This window comes from Oncorhynchus kisutch, linkage group LG23 (genome assembly GCF_002021735.2).
Source record: "Oncorhynchus kisutch isolate 150728-3 linkage group LG23, Okis_V2, whole genome shotgun sequence".
NCBI lineage: Eukaryota > Metazoa > Chordata > Actinopteri > Salmoniformes > Salmonidae > Oncorhynchus > Oncorhynchus kisutch.
In genome coordinates, this window is record NC_034196.2 from 35,343,655 (window position 1) to 35,362,351 (window position 18,697).

The window sequence follows — 18,697 nt, forward strand, 5'->3', positions numbered from 1 at the left end:
GGCCTTGTCGGGTGTTTGAAGTACATTCTGTGTGTCCTGCTTGTTGAAGAAAAAATATTTGTCTAATCCGAGGTGAGTGATCGCTGTCCTGATATCCATAAGCTCTTTTTTGCCATAAGATACGGTGGCAGAAACATTTTGTACAAAATAAGTTACAAATAACGCAAAAAAAATACACCAAATAGCACAATTGGTTAGGCGCCCATAAAACTGCTGCCATTTCTTCCCGGCGCCAATTTTTACAGGTAGTAGCCTAAACCTATAGATGTTACATTGATCTGGGTGAATGGAATATGAATGACAATGATTCAATATGCTGTAATATAAATAAGGCCGTGCTCATTAAAAAAATGATCGTTCTCCCTCATCTTAAACGGCACCGACCGCCACTCGTACTTAGTAAAGTGTTGTATTGGATTTGCCCGAAACATAACACTTTGTATTCAGGACAAAAAGTTAATTGATTTGCCAGATTTTTTGCATTATTACTTTTGTGACTTGTTGCAAACAGGATGCATGTTTTGGAATATTTTTATTCTGAATAGGCTTCCTTCTTTTACCTCTGTTAATTAGGTTAGTATTGTGGAGTAACTACAATGGTGTTGAGCCATCCTCAGTTTTCTCCTATCACAGCCATTGAACACTAACTGTTTTAATGTCACCATTGTCCTCATGGGTAAATTCCTGAGCAGTTTCCTTCCTCTCCCGCAACGGAGATAGGAAAGACGGCTGTATCTTTTTCTAGCCAGAAGCTACGTTAGTATTAAGCTAACCACAGTTTGTGGTCATCAGCTATCCTTTAGCTCGAAAAGCTATCGCCAGTTTTGTACAACGCGACTCAGACCAGAACATACCGGACCTGTTTTTCTCTCCATATCCCAGGATTTCAACCCCAAGCTCTGGACATTTACACCTGGATCTCGCAGCTAGCTAGCTGCTATCCGTGTGACTATTGGCTTACGTCGATCCCAGAGCAAACATAAATTATTCCGGAACTAGCCAGCTGAAGAGGTCCATCAGCCACTCCTGGGCTACAATCACCTATCCAGACCCGTTTTACTGCCCATGCAGAGCCCCACTGGGCCTTCAAGACTGGACTACCGACGTTAACTGCCCGAGGGTGTTATCCAACTGGCCCCTCCGTCGCGACGTTACCTGAACGCCCATCTGCGGCCCGCTAATCGTTAGCTGTCTTATCGGCTGCTATCTGAATTGGTCTATCGGACAAAAATCTCTAAAACTGGAAACACTTATCTCCCTCACTAGCTTTAAGCACCAGCTGTCAGAGCAGCTCACAGATCCCTGCACCTGTACATAACCCATCTATAATTTAGCCCAAACTACCTCTCCCCCTACTGTATTTATTTATTTTGCTCCTTTGCACCCCATTATTTCTCTCTACTTTGCACATTCTTCCACTGCAAATCTACCATTCAAGTGTTTTACTTGCTATATTGTATTTACTTTGCCACCATGGTCTTTTTTTTGCCTTTACCTCCCTTATCTCACCTAATTTGCTCACATCGTATATAGACTTGTTTATACTGTATTATTGACTGTATGTTTGTTTTACTCCATGTGTAACTCTGTGTCGTTTGCTTTATCTTGGCCAGGTCGCAATTGTAAATGAGAACTTGTTCTCAACTTGCCTACCTGGTTAAATAAAGGTGAAATAAATAAATACAAATCTTGGTAGTGACTGGATGTGTTGATACACCAGCCAAAGTGTAATTAATAACTTCACCGTGTTCAAAGGGATATTCAATGTCTGTTTATTTTTGTATTTTTCCCCCCATCTACCAAAAGGTGCCCTTCATTGCGAGGCTTTGGAAAACCTCCCTGATCTTTGTGGCTAAATCTGTGTTTGAAATTCACTGCTGGACTTGGGGACCTTCCAGACAATTGTATGTGTGGTGTACAGAGATGAGGAAGTCAAAATCATATTAAACACTATTATTGCACACAGAGTGTGTCCATGCAATTTATTATGTGACATTTTTACTGCTGAACTTATTTACGCTCGCTATAACAAAGGGGTTGAATACTTAGACTAAAGACATTTCAACTTTTCATTTTTCATTAATTTGGAAAAATGTTGAAAAATATAATTCCACTTTGACATTATGGGGGTATTGTATGTAGGCCAGTGACGCATAAAAAAATAAAAATTAATACTAATTTTAAAAAAAGGAATCTATTTTAAATTCAGGCTGTAGCACAACAAATTTGTAGAAAAAAAATCAAGGGGTGTGAATACTTTCTGAAGGCACTGTATTTACAAATACGCACAAATCACTCTTAAAACACAAACGCAACACTACAAACAACACTATCATCAACAACAACACTAGTTACTTACGTATCGCTGTTAGCACTGTCAGCAGAGAGAAAAAAGGGAAATGTTGAAGAATTTTCCCATGTATGTAAACAAAGCCACTTCAACCCACTCATAAGGGTTATGATTCATCTAACTATACCTCCGTAGTAAAGTGCTCACCTGCTCAGTTCTTTCTGCAGCTCCTGCATGTACTGGTGACACTGGGCATAGTATGTAGCCTGGGCCTCCACAAACTCATGCAGGCAGCGCAGGTGGTTGACCTATCAGGGAAAGGGGGGACAGGGTGAAAGACAAGAAACAAGTTGTACTTCCAAAAGCCTGGTTTCACACATTCAATGGTTTTCACAATGATTGTTACTAAACCGCAACGTTACAATTTATATTTGCTGGAGCAAAATTGGCTGAATACTTCTCCCATGTGTTTAGGCTCTAAAGATCTAATCACTCACCCATCTTAGACACATAGGTTGTGAGAACTGGTTAGAACCTGCTTTTTTGTTTGTTTGACTGCTTTAATGGAGTAGAGTTACCCCTGATCTCTAGCTCTGATCCAGCATCCTCCCCAGACCTAGTGCTGTTTCCCTAGGTCTGGGCTTTCCGTGACTAGTGTGTGTGTGATGTCTCTGGACTCACGTGTGTACTGCTGATGCCCTCCAGTAGCAGCCGGGTGACCTCGGCCTGTCTGTCAAACTCTGTCTGAGCCACACGCAGCTCCTGCTCCGCCTATAGGAGAAGACGGGAGAGACCACATGAACACCCACATACACTGAGGGTACAAAACATTAAAGACACATTCCAAATATTGAGTTGCACCCCCCCCCTATCAGTAATTGAGTAATCTCTCGTGGACAGATTAAACTGGAAGTGACAACTTTTTTACAATAATTTTACTTCTGGGTAACCAAGATTAGTTGAAGAGACTAATCTCTTGCACATCTCAAATCAGATATGGGACGGACTGATTTAGGCAAGGTAAACTGGGGTAGGAGTGCTAATTGTGTTTAGTGCCCATCTGTGCAGAGGAGGTATTGTGATACCTCACATCTCAAGATAAGGCTACTTAATGTTAGATCCCTCACTTCCAAGGCAGTTATAGTCAATGAACTAATCACTGATCATAATCTTGATGTGATTGGCCTGACTAAAACATGGCTTAAGCCTGATGAATTTACTGTGTTAAATGAGGCCTCACCTCCTAGTTACACTAGTGACCATATCCCCCGCGCATCCCGCAAAGGTGATGCTAACACAGAGGTGTTGCTAGCAAATTTCAATCCCCCCCCCCCAAAAAAAATATTTTACCTTTATTTAACTAGGCAAGTCAGTTAAGAACAAATTCTTATTTTCAATGACAGCCTAGGAACAGTGCCTTGTTCAGGGGTAGAACAACAGATCTGTCAGCTCGGGGATTTGAACTTGCAACCTTTTGGTTACTAGTCCAACGCTCTAACCATTAGGCTACGCTGCCGCGTTCCTCACTGAGTTCTTATTGGACCTTGTAGTAGACTATCGGACCAACATTTTATTACGTTTGCAATCACAACAAATAATCTGCTCAGACCCCCACCAAGGATCATCAAAAGTCGTGATATAAATTCTCGGACAACCCAAAGATTCCAAGATGCCCTTCCAGACACCCTCTGTCTACCCAAGGACGTCAGAGGACAAAAATCAGTTAGCCACCTAACTGAGTAACTCAATTTAACCTTGCGTAATACCCTAGATGTAGTCGCACTGCTAAAAACAAAAAAACATTTGTCATAAGAAACTAGCTCCCTGGTACACAGAAAATTGGAACGGCAATGGCGCCACACCAAACTGGAAGTCTTCCGACTAGCTTGGAAAGACAATACTGTGCAGTATCGAAGAGCCCTCACTGCTGCTCGATCATCCTATTTTTCCAACTTAATTGAGGAAAATAAGAACAATCCAAAATGTATTTTTGATACTGTCGTAAAGCTAACTAAAAAGCAGCATTCCCCAAGAGAGGATGGCTTTCACTTCAGCAGTGATAAATTCATGAACTTCTTTGAGGAAAAGATCATGATCATTAGAAAGCAAATTACGGACAACTCTTTAAATCTGCGTATTCCTCCAAAGCTCAGTTGTCCCGAGTCTGCACAACTCTGCTAGGACCTAGATCAAGAGAGACACTCAAGTGTTTTAGTACTATATCTCTTGACACATTGATGAAAATAATTGGCCTCTAAACCTTCAAGCTGCATACTGGACCCTATTCCAACTAAACTACTTTAAGAGCTGCTTCCTGTGCTTGGCCCTCCTATGTTGAACATAATAAACGTCTCTCTATCCACCGGATGTGTACCAAACTCACTAAAAGTGGATGTAATAAAGCCTCTCTTGAAAAAGCCAAACCTTGACGCAGAAAATATAAAAAACTATCAGCCTATATCGAATCTCCCATTCTTCTACAAAAAGCTTAGAAAAGGCTGTTGTGCAGCAACTCACTGCCTTCCTGAAGACAAACAATGTATACGAAACGCTTCAGTCTGGTTTTAGACCCCATCATAGCACTGAGACTGCACTTGTGAAGGTTAAATTACCTTTTAATTAGTGTCAGTCTGAGGGTCTGCATCTGTCCTCATGCTCCTAGACCTTAGTGCTGCTTTTGATACCATCGATGACCACATTCTTTTGGAGAGATTGGAAACCCAAATTGGTCTACACGGACAAGTTCTGGCCTGGTTTAGATCTTATCTGTCGGAAAGATATCAGTTTGTCTTTGTGGATGGTTTGTCCTCTGACAAATCAACTGTACATTTCAGTGTTCCTCAAGGTTCCATTTTTTTACCACTATTGTTTTCACTATATATTTTACCTCTTGGTGATGTCATTCGGGAACATAATGTTAACTTTCACTGCTATGCGGATGACACACAGCTGTACATTTCGATGAAACATGGTGAAGCCCCAAAATTGCCTTCCCTGTAAGTGTTTCAGACATAAGGAAGCTGCAAATTCTCTACTTTTAAACTCGTCAAAACAGAGATGCTTGTTCTAGGTCCCAAGAAACAAAAAGATCTTCTGTTGAATCTGACAATTAATCTTGATGGTTGTACAGTCGTCTCAAATAAAACTGAAGGACCTCGGCATTACTCTGGACCCTGATCTCTCTTTTGACGAACATATCAAGACTGTTTCAAGGACAGCTTTTTTCCATCTACGTAACATTGCAAAAATCAGAAACTTTCTGTGCAAAAATGATGCAGAAAAATGAATCCATGCTTTTGTCACTTCTAGGTTAGACTACTGTAATGCTCTACTTTCCGTCTACCCGTATAAAGCACTAAATCAACACGGCTGCTAGAATCTTGACTAGAACCAAAAAATGTGATCATATTACTCCAGTGCTAGCCTCTCTACACTGGCTTCCTGTTAAGGAAAGGGCTGATTTCAAGTTTTTACTGCTAACCTACAAAGCATTAAATGGGCTTGCTCCTACCCATCTTTCCAATTTGGTCCTGCCGTACATACCTACATGTACGCTACGGTCACAAGACGCAGGCCTCCTTACTGTCCCTAGAATTTCTAAGCAAACAGCTGGAGGCAGAGCTTTCTCCTATAGAGCTCAATTTTTATGGAATGGTCTGCCTACCCATGTGAAAGACGCAGACTCTGTCTCAACCTTTAAGTCTTTATTGAAGACTCATCTCTTCAGTAGGTCCTATGATTGAGTGTAGTCTAGCCCAGGAGTGTGAAGGTGAACGGAAAGGCTCTGGAGCAACGAACCGCCCTTGCTGTCTCTGCCTGGCCGGTTCCCCTCTCTCCACTGGGATTCGCCTCTAACCCTATTACAGCGGATGAGTCACTGGCTTACTGGTGCTCTTCCATGCCGTCCCTAGGAGGGGTGCCTCACCTGAGTGGGTTGAGTCATTGACGTGATATTCCTGTCCGGGTTTGTGCCCCCCCTTGGGTTGTGCCATGGCAGAGATCTGTGTGGGCTATACTCGGCCTTGTCTCAGGATGGTAAGTTGGTGGTTGAAGATATCCCTCTAGTGGTGTGGGGGCTGTGCTTTGGCAAAGTGGGTGGGGTTATATCCTGCCTGTTTGGCCCTGTCAGGGGGTATCGTCGGACAGGGGCCACAGTGTCTCCCGACCCCTCCTGTCTCAACCTCCAGTATTTATGCTGCAGTAGTTTATGTGTCGGAGGACTAGGGTCAGTCTGTTATATCTGGAGTATTTCTCCTGTCTTATCGGGTGTCCTGTGTGAATTTAAGTATGCTCGCTCTAATACTCTTTCTTTCTTTCTCTCTCTTGGAGGACCTGAGCCCTAGGACCATGCCTCAGGACTACCTGGCACGATGACTCCTTGCTGTTCCCAGTCCACCTGGCCATGCTGCTGCTCCAGTTTCAACTGTTCTGCCTGCGGCTATGGAACTCTAACCTGTTCACCGGATGCGCTACCTGTCCCAGACCTGCTGTTTTCAACTCTCTAGAGACAGCAGGAGCGGTAGAGATACTCAGAATGATCAGCTATGAACTGACATTTACTCCTGATGCACTGACCTGCTGCACCCTCGACAACCACTATGATTATTATTATTTGACCCTGCTGGTCATCTATGAACATTTGAACAGCTTGGCCATGTTCTGTTATAATCTCCAACCGGCACAGCCAGAAGAGGACTGGCCACCCCTCATAACCTGGTTCCTCTCTAGGTTTCTTCCTAGGTTCTGGCCTTTCTAGGGAGTTTTCCCTAGCCACCATGCTTCTACACCTGCATTGCTTGCCGTTTGGGGTTTTAGGCTGGGTTTCTGTACAGCACTTTGTGACATCAGCAGATGTAAGAAGGGCTTCATAAATAAATTTGATTGATTGAAATAAATTTGACCTAATATCATTACCCATTCAAAGGCACTTAACACCTTTTGTCTTACCCATTCACCCTCTGAATGGCACACATACACAATCCATATATCAATTGTCTCAAGGCTTAAAATCCTTCTTTAACCAGTCTCCTACCCATCATCTACTGATTGAAGTGGATTTAACAAGATACTTCAATAAGGGACCATAGTTTTTTTTTAACCTGGATTCAGTCTATGACATGAAAAGAGCAGGTGTTCTTAATGTTTTGTACACTCAGTGTATATGCACACATGCATGTACAGTGAGCTCCAAAAGTATTGGAACAATTACATTTATTTAGTTTTTGGGGCTGTACTCCAGCTTTAATTTGAGGGTGTTTTCATCCATATCAGGTGAACTGTTTAGAAATTACAGCACTTTTTGTACATAGTCCCCCCATTTTAGGGGACCAAATGTCACACTCTGACCTTAGAGAGCCTTTTTATGTCTCTATTTGGTTTGGTCTGGGTGTGATTTGGGTGGGCATTCTATGTTCTTTATTTCTAGGTTTTGTGTTTCTATGTTTTGGCCGGGTATGGTTCTCAATCAGGGTCTATCGTTGTCTCTGATTGGGAATCATACTTAGGCAGGCTGTTTTGTCACCTTAGGTTGTGGGATGTTGTTTTTGTTAGCTCTATGTAGCATTCAGAACTTCGTTCTTGTTGTTTTGTGTTCAGATTAAATAAAGAATCATGAACATGTACTGCGCTGCAACTTGGGCCACTTCTTCTGACGGGCGTTACACAAAAAGCATTGGGACAAATTCACTGTGTATTAAAGTAGTAAAAAGTTATGTATTTGGTCCCATATTCATAGCACGCAATGACTACATCAAGCTTGTGACTTCACAAATTTGTTGGATGCATTTGCTGTTCGTTTTGGTTGTGTTTCAGATTTTGTGCCCAATATTAATTAAATGGTAGATAATGCATTAGTCACTTTTATTGTAAATAAAAATATTCATGTTTCTAAACACTCTTCTGATTTACAATAAAAGTGACTCCAAAATGACCCAATACATTATTTACCATTCATTTAAACCTATATGGATGATATTACCCTCAAATTTAAGCTGACAGTCTGTACTTTAACCTCATAGTCATTGTATCATTTCAAATCCAAAGTGTTTTAGTTGACAGAGCCAAAACAAACCAAAGAAATGTTTCACTGTCCAAATACTTTGAGGTCACTGGCGACACGGACACACACACACCTCTAAAGCAGTCTATGACCTTTTTAGTCTGTGTTGTTGAACACCAATCTTACTAAGTGATACTTACTTTGTCCACTTCCTCACTCCACAGCTAGAATAAGCAGCATGACAACAAGGGAGATAAGAGCAATTCTCAGACCAACAATGACAGCACACAACAGACCTTGTGGGGTTCTACACCCACATAATAATTTCTCCCCAGAGCAGTCTCATGAGTCTGTCTCAGGAGCAATGGCCCCATTCCCTTTCTGACTCATTGATATGTTGAAAGACTAGCTGTGTAGTAAGATGGGAGGAATCCCCCTATAACAATTTAAGTCTAGTCATGTCTAGAAGAGGCCAATGATTTGAAAACATGAGTAAGTAATCAGATTATTTTGTTGAAACCATTGTTAGGTATGTGATGCAAGTAAAGAGTCACTTTTAAATGTATTTATTACATGTTATTAGACCGCTCCTTACTCTACGATACGTATAGCCAAATGACATTTCTGTGGGACTAGCAGAATTAAAATGACAGGAGGACACGTAGTTTGTGTGGACAGTACGCAAGACGGCACGACAAAGCCCAGGGAGCCCAGGGAAGTGCTCTATTGAGGTTTCCCCATCAGTGTGGCTGAACCTTCATAGGAATATCATTTATTACATTATATTTCTATGGGAAACATGCCCCTGGAATTCTAAGCAGCTAAGGAATTGATTCTCGAAGGAGAAATACAACCTCATTGAAAATAACAATTTGTTCTTAACAGACTTGCCTAGTTAAATAAAAGGTACATTTTTAAAATAAGGGCAAACGTGGGAGGATGTGAACACACACAGTGTTTTGGTCACGAAGGGGATTCAAATTTTTTGGTTTTTCAACAACGGCCTACTATACACAACCATCTGTTTGACAATTACAACGACAGAATCTCTCATTATAGACAAAGACACACAACACCGTGACACAACAACTGACAAAACAAATAATATAGTCCAACGCGTTGGACTGAAAAGAAAATGGCCAGGCACGTCTTCGTCACTGGCATTCATCATAAACACGACTACCACGAACAAACCCTTCTCCTCCAATACAGACTGACGAATGTGACAGAGTTAACTAACCAGTAGCGATAACAAAGACAGTGACAACATCAGGAGCAAAACAGATATATGAAAGTGGAACGTGGGACCATTCTTGTTTGGCGAACTGCATGGTGGCAAAAATTAGGTAGATAAGAGATCTTAACACCTGCAATCTTCTGGCCAGTTGTCCACCAAAGGGCTATCTGCTATCCCGATATCTGTCTCTGGGGGTCATCCCCCAATTATAATTTAATAAACCTTCGTATTTGCATTCAGTCTATTGTTCATTCAGTTAGGTCTCTCCATGATTGAACTAATTCATCAAGTCTGTGGTCAGTCAAATCAGGTGCTGAACTTTGGCTGGATTCCATCAGAGCGTTGAGGCGATGGGGGGGGGGGGGGGGGGGGGGGCTCCAATACATACACACCCTCTAAGGGCCTCGAGAACAGGCGATGGGGAAAGTAACACCCTACTATACCACAGTACCATTGGGCTAGTACCTACACTGCTGAAAATAAAAAGGTGCTTCATTGCAATTTTATATAGCCATATATAATAAGCCATTTAGCAGACTCGTTTATCCAAAGTGACTTACAGTCATGCGTGCATACATTTTATGTATGGGTGGCTCCAGCAGGGATTAAACCCAATACCCTTGGTGTTGCAAGTGCCAAGCTATGCCAACTGAACCACACTGATCTGTATGAAGCAAGCCATGGAACGCTTGTTGGTTCTGTATAGCACCATTTCTTCTAGCAGTGTAGGGCAGGGGTTGCATCCCATCTAGTATTGTTGATAATATGCTATGAACAGTGTAAACCTATTTATATATACCTTCCTCTGATCCATCACATTGGCCGACTCTTTGGAATCTTCCAGATCCCAACTATCCCAGCCACCACTGCTTTGCTGTTTTTAAGTTTAAATTTAAGGTTTAATTTATTTGCACCAAAGAAAATAAGTGATAGACAACAATATAGATAAAAACAATATCACAAAAAAATATATACAAATATAAAAAACATGTTTTAAGTTTGTTAAAACAGACGAAACCTTCTAAACCAAAAATGTACAAATTAACTGGTCAGAAATTACAAAAAATAATAAACAGTATATGTTTTGTTTGGATGTGAGTGAGCGAGATGGGCTATATTTTAAAAAAAAAATAATAATATATATATATATATACACACACTGCTCAAAAAAATTAAGGGAACACAAACAACACAATGTAACTCCAAGTCAATCACACTTCTGTGAAATCAAACTGTCCACTTAGGAAGCAACACTGATTGACAATACATTTCACATGCTGTTGTGCAAATGGAATAGACAACAGGTGGAAATTATAGGCAATTAGCAAGACACCCCCAATAAAGGAGTGGTTCTGCAGGTGGGGACCACAGACCACTTCTCAGTTCCTATGCTTCCTGGCTGATGTTTTGGTCACTTTTGAATGCTGGCGGTGCTTTCACTCTAGCGGTAGCATGAGACGGAGTCTACAACCCACGCAAGTGGCTCAGGTAGTGCAGCTCATCCAGGATGGCACATCAATGCGAGCTGTGGCAAGAAGGTTTGCTGTGTCTGTCAGCATAGTGTCCAGAGCATGGAGGTGCTACCAGGAGACAGGCCAGTACATCAGGAGACGTGGAGGAGGCCGTAGGAGGGCAACAACCCAGCAGCAGGACCGCTACCTCCGCCTTTGTGCAAGGAGGAGCAGGAGGAGCACTGCCAGAGCCCTGCAAAATGACCTCCAGCAGGCCACAAATGTGCATGTGTCTGCTAAAATGGTCAGAAACAGACTCCACAAGGGTGGTATGAGGGCCCGACGTCCACAGGTGGGGGTTGTGCTTACAGCCCAACACCGTGCAGGACGTTTGGCATTTGTCAGAGAACACCAAGATTGGCAAATTCGTCACTGGCGCCCTGAGCTCTTCACAGATGAAAGCAGGTTCACACTGAGCGCGTGACAGACGTGACAGAGTCTGGAGACTCGGTGGAGAACATTCTGCTGCCTGCAACATCCTCCAGCATGACTGGTTTGGCGGTGGGTCAGTCATGGTGTGGGGTGGCATTTATTTGGAGGGCCGCACAGCACCCCATGTGCTCGCCAGAGGTAGCCTGACTGCCATTAGGTAGCGAGATGAGATCCTCAGACCCCTTGTGAGACCATATGCTGGTGCGGTTGGCCCTGGGTTCCTCCTAATGCAAGACAACGCTAGACCTCATGTGGCTGGAGTGTGTCAGCAGTTCCTGCAAGAGGAAGGCATTGATGCTATGGACTGGCCCGCCCGTTCCCCAGACCTGAATCCAATTGAGCACATCTGGGACATCATGTCTCGCTCCATCCACCAACGCCACATTGCACCACAGACTGTCCAGGAGTTGGCGGATGCTTTAGTCCAGGTCTGGGAGGAGATCCCTCAGGAGACCATCCACCACCTCATCAGGAGCATGCCCAGGCGTTGTAGGGAGGTCATACAGTCACGTGGAGGCCACACACACTACTGAGCCTCATTTTGACTTTTTTAAGTACATTATATCAAAGTTGGATCAGCCTGTAGTGTGGTTTTCCACTTTAATTTTGAGTGTGATTCCAAATCCAGACCTCCATGGGTTGATAAATTTGATTTCCATTGATCATTTTTGTGTGATTTTGTCGTCAGCACATTCAACTATATAAAGAAAAAAGTATTTAATAAGAATATTTCATTCATTCAGATCTAGGATGTGTTATTTTAGTGTTCCCTTTATTTTTTTGAGCAGTGTATATATAACCTTTATTTAACTATATGGAGGAGATTACTGAATAGTTTGGTTCATCAGGCTGACCCCCAGTCTTCGCTTGAAGTTATTGAGGGACGATGGGGTTTGGGCAATGTGAAGATAAGAATTCCAGAGTATGGTACCTCTGTATCTGATAGAGAATTAGGTTGAGGGTAGCTTAGTCTCTGTCTCCTTCTACATGTCTGTCTCTTCCCTAACATTCTCACCCAAGTTATTATCCACAAAGACTAGTTATATTCAAAAAAGCTAACCTGTGACATAGGCCATGAAGTGCACTAAACTTGTGTTGAAAGACTCAAATAAACCAGAATTTGTACATCTAATGCCGTGTGTTTGTGGGCGCGCGCCATTGTACATATTCTATGGAGTATAGCCTGTGTGTTTTTGTGTGTATGCATCTCTCAACATGAGTCTCCGTCTGTGGGCGTCTTACCGCAGATGCGCTCGCAGACAGAACATAATTTCGAGGCCTAGTCTCCTGAAAATCGGGCTCGGCCTACAGGCAGAGGAGGAGGTAACAAAGTCATACAGTCATGCATCGCATCAAAACAAGCAGCTCCAACAAACAGCACACTGAGGAAGAAGAAGAATGAAAGGGAGAAGAAATGAGAAGAAGAAGAAGCAAACGGTCAGTTCCCACAGGAGTCTGGGATGGAGATGCAAAGCTGCAGTTCATGGAATATGGGGGGCTCCAATGTGTCCTCTATATAGACAGAAGCTGCCTTAGCATGCTAAACTAATTATGGCTACATACAGAGGCTCCGAGAGTTCTACAGACCTGGTTGACAGTAGCAGCCTTATAATGCTAAGCTAATTATGGCTATATACAGCTGCTCCCAGAGTTCTAAAGACCTGGCTCTGACAGTAGCAGCGACTCAAGGGCATGAGCATTCTCCCATACAGAAGGCCTCAGCTCAGGGCCTATGTTCATAAAGTGTCTCAGAGTAGGAGTGCTGATCTAGGATCAGTTTATCCCTGTAGATCATAATGAATATGATTATATGGACAGATCCTAGATCATCACTTCTACTCTGAGATGCTTTGTGGATATTGGCCCAGGACTGTGCAGTGCAAGTAGCCGTGCGGTGCGCAGCCTATTTGTGTTTTGTGATGTTAAGAAGAACTTGGATGGCATGAGTAACTTGTCTTTTGTCACGCAGAGCCAGTGATGAGAATTAAATACTACCTCCACACCATGAGGCATGAATGGATTAGAAGAGCTTACACAAATATTTATTTGCATCAAGCGCCATGCACATTTTCAAAGTCAAGGTCCAATTTTCAGGTATCATTAGAATGGTGGCAGACATCTTGGTTTTGCATTGTCTTCTGTTCAAACCTGACCATTGTACCTGTGGAATGGACAGCAGACTGGCTGGATACCCCCCCAATCACTCCCATCAGTCTTCAGGATGTGTGAGTGTGGGAATGAGCAGGGCTTTCCAACTGAGGGGACAATGGAGTATTGTTCAAAGGGTCCAGAGGTCCCTGAATCAGCTTTCAGGGCCCCAGACAATGAGGCGGGTAGACCGTGGAGATGGTAGTGGAAACACTGAGGCCACATAAAACAAAAGTCTAAAAATGTACAGTCTCAGGTCCAGTCAACTAGAAAAAAAAAGATAAAAATGTTCCACCTCTCATATGACCATCTCTAGGTGTCATTACTGAAACAATCCCATTCAACTTTTCTTTGGGACTATACTACTGTATAGTTGTGGTGCATGGATGGTCTGAAAGAAGAGAGGGAGGATGCCCCAAACAGCACTCAATTAAAAAAATTAAAATGGGAGAAAAAGAGGCAAGCGAGATCGCTGAAAATACAACACTCGTCAATACTTACATCTCCCTCACACTGCGCAAATGATAACAGAGAAACATGTTAGTCCAAAGTTAGTCAACAGAGGGCACCGTTGGTCTCCACGTGCAAAACTGAAGAGAATGAGCGAGGGTGAAGGGGGATGTTAGTTTGGGAAAGACAATTGTCATGTCCCATGTAAGGTTTGCAGAGAAGGTGAGTCAAAGGTAGACCCCTAGACATTGATGAAAATCCTCCACCCCTGCCCACCCCTATGGCCATTTCTATTGGTGTAGCTGGCTTAATGGTCTATGGATTTCTGTTGATGTCCCAGTTGGAGTTGATCTAAGTTGACAACACATTTAAGAAAACTTTGGGGAAGGACAAGCAGTGTGCTCGTATTATGTGAGTTAAACTGTGTTGTGTTCATTCTCCACTTATAGATCAGAGCATCTAATCAAAAGCATACAGTGATTGGAGGTAGCAGCTGTTGAATAACTAACCTGCTTTACAATCACCTTTGAGTCAAAGTACTCCCCCCCCAGTAATAGAGTCAATAGATAGACAGGGAAGTAACCAGAGCCAAGAGAACTCAAATCATTTTCATCAACTCTAGAACTGTATGTCAGGAATTGTATGTTCCATGTCAGGCCTGAAATCAATCAAACTGGGACTGCCAGTCATAAGGGAAGGGGTGTCTGAGGATGAGGAAAACTCACCGCCGCTTTAGCCTCTGCTTGCTTGGCTTTCTTGACACGTGCTTTACAGATATCCAGGTCCAACCGCCGGTTCTCTAGGAGACGTCTCTCTTTCTGCACAGGGGAGGAAGACAAGGAGGAAGTGAGTGACACAAAACCAGACCACCACCACTCCTCCCACTACTTCTCCACTGTGCTACCCCAGAGCCACTTGTATCCACTTGGTAACAGCTCCACATTGCCCTCTGATATTGCTGGGTGGCATTTTTTGCCATGTTGCTTATATTACGGACGTCATGTTGCTTGATATTTTCATCATGTCCCTGATTGAGTCTGTAATAGCAACATGTTTCAAGCAGACCACCGTCCCTGTGCCCAAGAACACCATGTAACCTGTGTGGTATCCCAGGAGGTCTACCTTGGGGGATGGTAATAGAGGGGAGGTACGTGAGGCGACGTTGGCTTCCTCTGCTGGGAATACGGGAGCTGGGCACCCCGACACGGACAGCTAAGTGGAGGTAATTAGAGGAAAGTGCCAACCAGCGGTGGGAGGCTAAATAAAAGGAGCTCGATGGCACACCGCGGGAGAGAAGGGAGAGAGATGGATACCAGTTAACAGAGAGAAGGAAGACAGAGCAAAACCTAAGTTATTTCTTTGATATATTTATTTTCTGTCTTAAGTAAAGTTGTTTTTCGGACTAAAGCCTCCCTGTCTCTGTGTCAATCTCTGCACGCTCAACCCAACACCTCACGGTTTACCAAACCTGCCTAAATGACTACCGATCCATAGCACTCACGTCTGTAGCCATGAATTGCTTTGAAAGGCTAGTCATGGCTCACATCAACACAATTATCCCAGAAACCCTAGACCCACTCCAATTTGCATACCGCCCAAACAGATCTACAGATAATGCCATCTCTATTGCACTCCACACTGCCCTTTCCCACCTGGACAAAAGGAACACCTATGTGAGAATGATATTCATTGACTACAGCTCAGCATTCAACACCTTAGTGCCCTCAAAGGTCATCACTAAGCTAAGGACCCTCTGCAACTGGCTCCTGAACTTCCTGATGGGCCACCCCCAGGTGGTAAGGGTAGTTAACAACACGGGCGCCCCTCAGGGGTGCGTTCTCAGTCCTCTCCTGTACTCCCTGTTCACTCATGACTGCACGGCCAGGCACGACTCCAACACAGTCACTAAGTTTACCGATAACACAACAGTGGTATGTCTGATCACCGACAACAATGAGACAGCCTATAGGGAGGAGGTCAGACACCTGGCAGTGTGGTGCAAGGACAACATCTCCCTCAACGTGATAAAGACAAAGGAGATGATTTGTGGACTACAGGAAAAGGAGAACTGAGCATGGCCCCATTCTCATCAACGGGCTGTAGTGGAGCAGGTTGAGAACTTCGAGTTCCTTGGCGTCCACATCACCATCAAACTAACATGGTCCAAGCACACCAAGACAGTCGTGAAGAGGGCACGACAAAACCTATTCCCCCTCAGGAGACTGAAAAGATTTGGCATGGGTCCTCAGATCCTCAAAAGGTTTTACAACTGCACCATCGAGAGCATCCTGGCGGGTTGCATCACTGCCTGGTATGGCAACTGCTCGACCTCCGACCGCAAGGCACTACAGAGAGTAGTACGGCCCAGTACATCACCGGAGCCAAGCCTCCTGCCATCCAGGACCTCGATACCAGGCGGTGTCATGGAAAGGCCCTAAAAATTGTCAGAGACTCCAGCCACCACAGTCATAGACTGTTCTCTCTAATACGTTTTGACTCAAATCATGGGAACCAATTTGTGGGTCCAATACTTTGCATTGAGTTTGGGATATAAGCTCTACAAATTAAATATTGTTATTTTGTTGCTAATGTGAATATACTGCTGTCGTGTTTGTGTGCATTTAAGCAGAGAAGTGCAATTTGAGATTAAAATCAAATGGCTACCCAGACTATTTGCATTGCTACCCCCACCCCCTTCTTCAACGCTGCTACTACTCTGTTATTGTCTGTGTCGTCACTTTAATAACTCTGCCTACATGTACATATTACCTCAATTACCTCGACACCGGTGCCCCCACACATTGACTCTGTACAGGTAACCCTTGTATATAGCCCCGCTATTGTTATTTACTGCTGCTCATGAATTATTTGTAATCCTTATCGTTTACTTTTTGGGGGGTATTTTTTTTAACTGCATTGTTGGTTAGGGGCTCGTAAGTAAAGCATTTCACTGTAAGGTCTAATACCTGTTGAATTAGGCACATGTGACAAATAAAATCTGATTTGATTTGAAATGCTTGCTGGCATCAATCAATCAAATGCTACGGCCGCAACATGTAATACTCTTTTGTTCCAGACAGCATCAGATACATGGGCTCCATATACTGAGACAGAGGGGCGCTGTTTCTCTCACTCGGATGATTTCTCTGGTGAGATTCAGCCCATTGCGAATTGACAGAAAAGTACAAAAACACAGATAGACGAAAGCGAAATGATTTTATATAATTTTTTATTGGTCAAATATTTGGGGAAGCCTGGCTTCCTTGAATACACGCCACTGTCCATCCTCAATATTTCAAGCTAGCTGTGGCGTGAGCTTAACCATCTAGACTCTAAGCCCTTTCTAAGCCAGGGGGGTGGGCTAACATATGGAATGGGGGGTTGCTAACATACGGAATTGTTTAAGATGATCACATACCAAGGATAATTTAGCTATTTGACTTTGAATTTTAAGACCCCTTACTGCTATTAGCCAACAGAAATGCATTGAATAACAGATTTTGTCCCCCAACAAATCTAAAGAAAGTTTGTCTGAAGTGTCTGTCCTATATCTGAGAGATATAAGAAAGATCAGTAAAATATGTATATTTTTTTACATGTATTTATCCCCTTATTTTAGACACTAAACTATCTCCATACATACTTCCATTCATTTATAAAACTGCTACCGGGAACCCTCAGATGAGTCTTGTGTTTTACGTTTTGCTTTAGGACGCTCACAATCGTGTTCGTGAGTGTCTCAGCTTTCCTCTTGGTTCATATTAGTGTGTAGCCCAAACCGTTCGGACGCGACATACGATTTTGTGAGAAGACCAATTTTTGGGATGTCTCATGGTCTGACAAACACCGCTCTAGCTCGGCTGCCTTTCACCGCAAATGGGGACGATATCGGCAGATGACGTTGATTGAGACGCAGTCAAAAAACATCGAGCTTAAACAGGGGATTTTTTTTATTATGTTAATTAGATTTCCCCGGGGGACGACCACTGTAGGCTAAGGTACGTTCTTAACTACGCGAACACTTAGGCACTTCAAGCTGAAGATAAGTGTAAGGGGTAGAGTCTAGGGATGAGGGGCTAGGAGTTTCACAGTATACTCACAGATATGGTTCTCCAGTCTCCCTCCAGGAAGTTGCGGAGAGGAGTGAGGAAGTTGATAGCCGAGGTCTGGAGGAACTCCCGCTCCGCCCCGCCCAGTCTACTCTGGTACTCCCCCACCGTGATCAGGGTACTGCCTGTCACACACACACACACACACAAAATTAGGTTGATGACAGAAGTGGATGAGTAGGTTGATGACAGTGAATATACATGACTGGGCATTAATAATATGGCCAATTCCTTTTTAGTTCCTGTCCAGTCAGGAGACAAAGGGACATACCGGACCGGGACATTTAATTCCATGACATTCGTTCAGTTTCCTAAATTACCAGGGAGTTAGAATGAAACTGAGCCCAATTCATCAGATCAGAACTGCCCAGCCATTGACCCAGTGGAAGGAGGAGCGAGCCAGGTCAGAGACTCCGTCCCCTCCACTCCCAGTGAAAAAAACTTTCCAGTACAATAGTCGAATTCAACAATGTCAATAACAACATTTTCAATTCAACTTTTGCTTTCAAAAGCAGCACAAAC

The 18,697-nt window shown here is 43.3% G+C and overlaps 1 protein-coding gene across 16 annotated transcripts in view; it reads right to left on the bottom strand.

Annotated features, from left to right (window-relative positions):
• Positions 1-18,697, bottom strand: part of sh3glb2b (SH3-domain GRB2-like endophilin B2b) — a 45,930-nt gene that overhangs the window by 13,507 nt on the left and 13,726 nt on the right. For 2 of the 16 annotated variants that reach the window (XM_031802728.1, XM_031802731.1), the window contains 8 exons: positions 18,167-18,300; positions 14,792-14,884; positions 14,118-14,129; positions 12,711-12,773; positions 8,489-8,512; positions 2,972-3,061; positions 2,498-2,598; positions 2,360-2,374 (listed from right to left, as the gene is read on the bottom strand). In XM_031802728.1, the coding sequence (XP_031658588.1) occupies positions 2,360-2,374; positions 2,498-2,598; positions 2,972-3,061; positions 8,489-8,512; positions 12,711-12,773; positions 14,118-14,129; positions 14,792-14,884; positions 18,167-18,300 (532 nt within the window). The remainder of the gene's footprint in view (positions 1-2,359; positions 2,375-2,497; positions 2,599-2,971; positions 3,062-8,488; positions 8,513-12,710; positions 12,774-14,117; positions 14,130-14,791; positions 14,885-18,166; positions 18,301-18,697) is intronic. The other 14 variants (XM_020457945.2, XM_031802729.1, XM_031802737.1 and 11 more) reach the window with 9 other exon arrangements.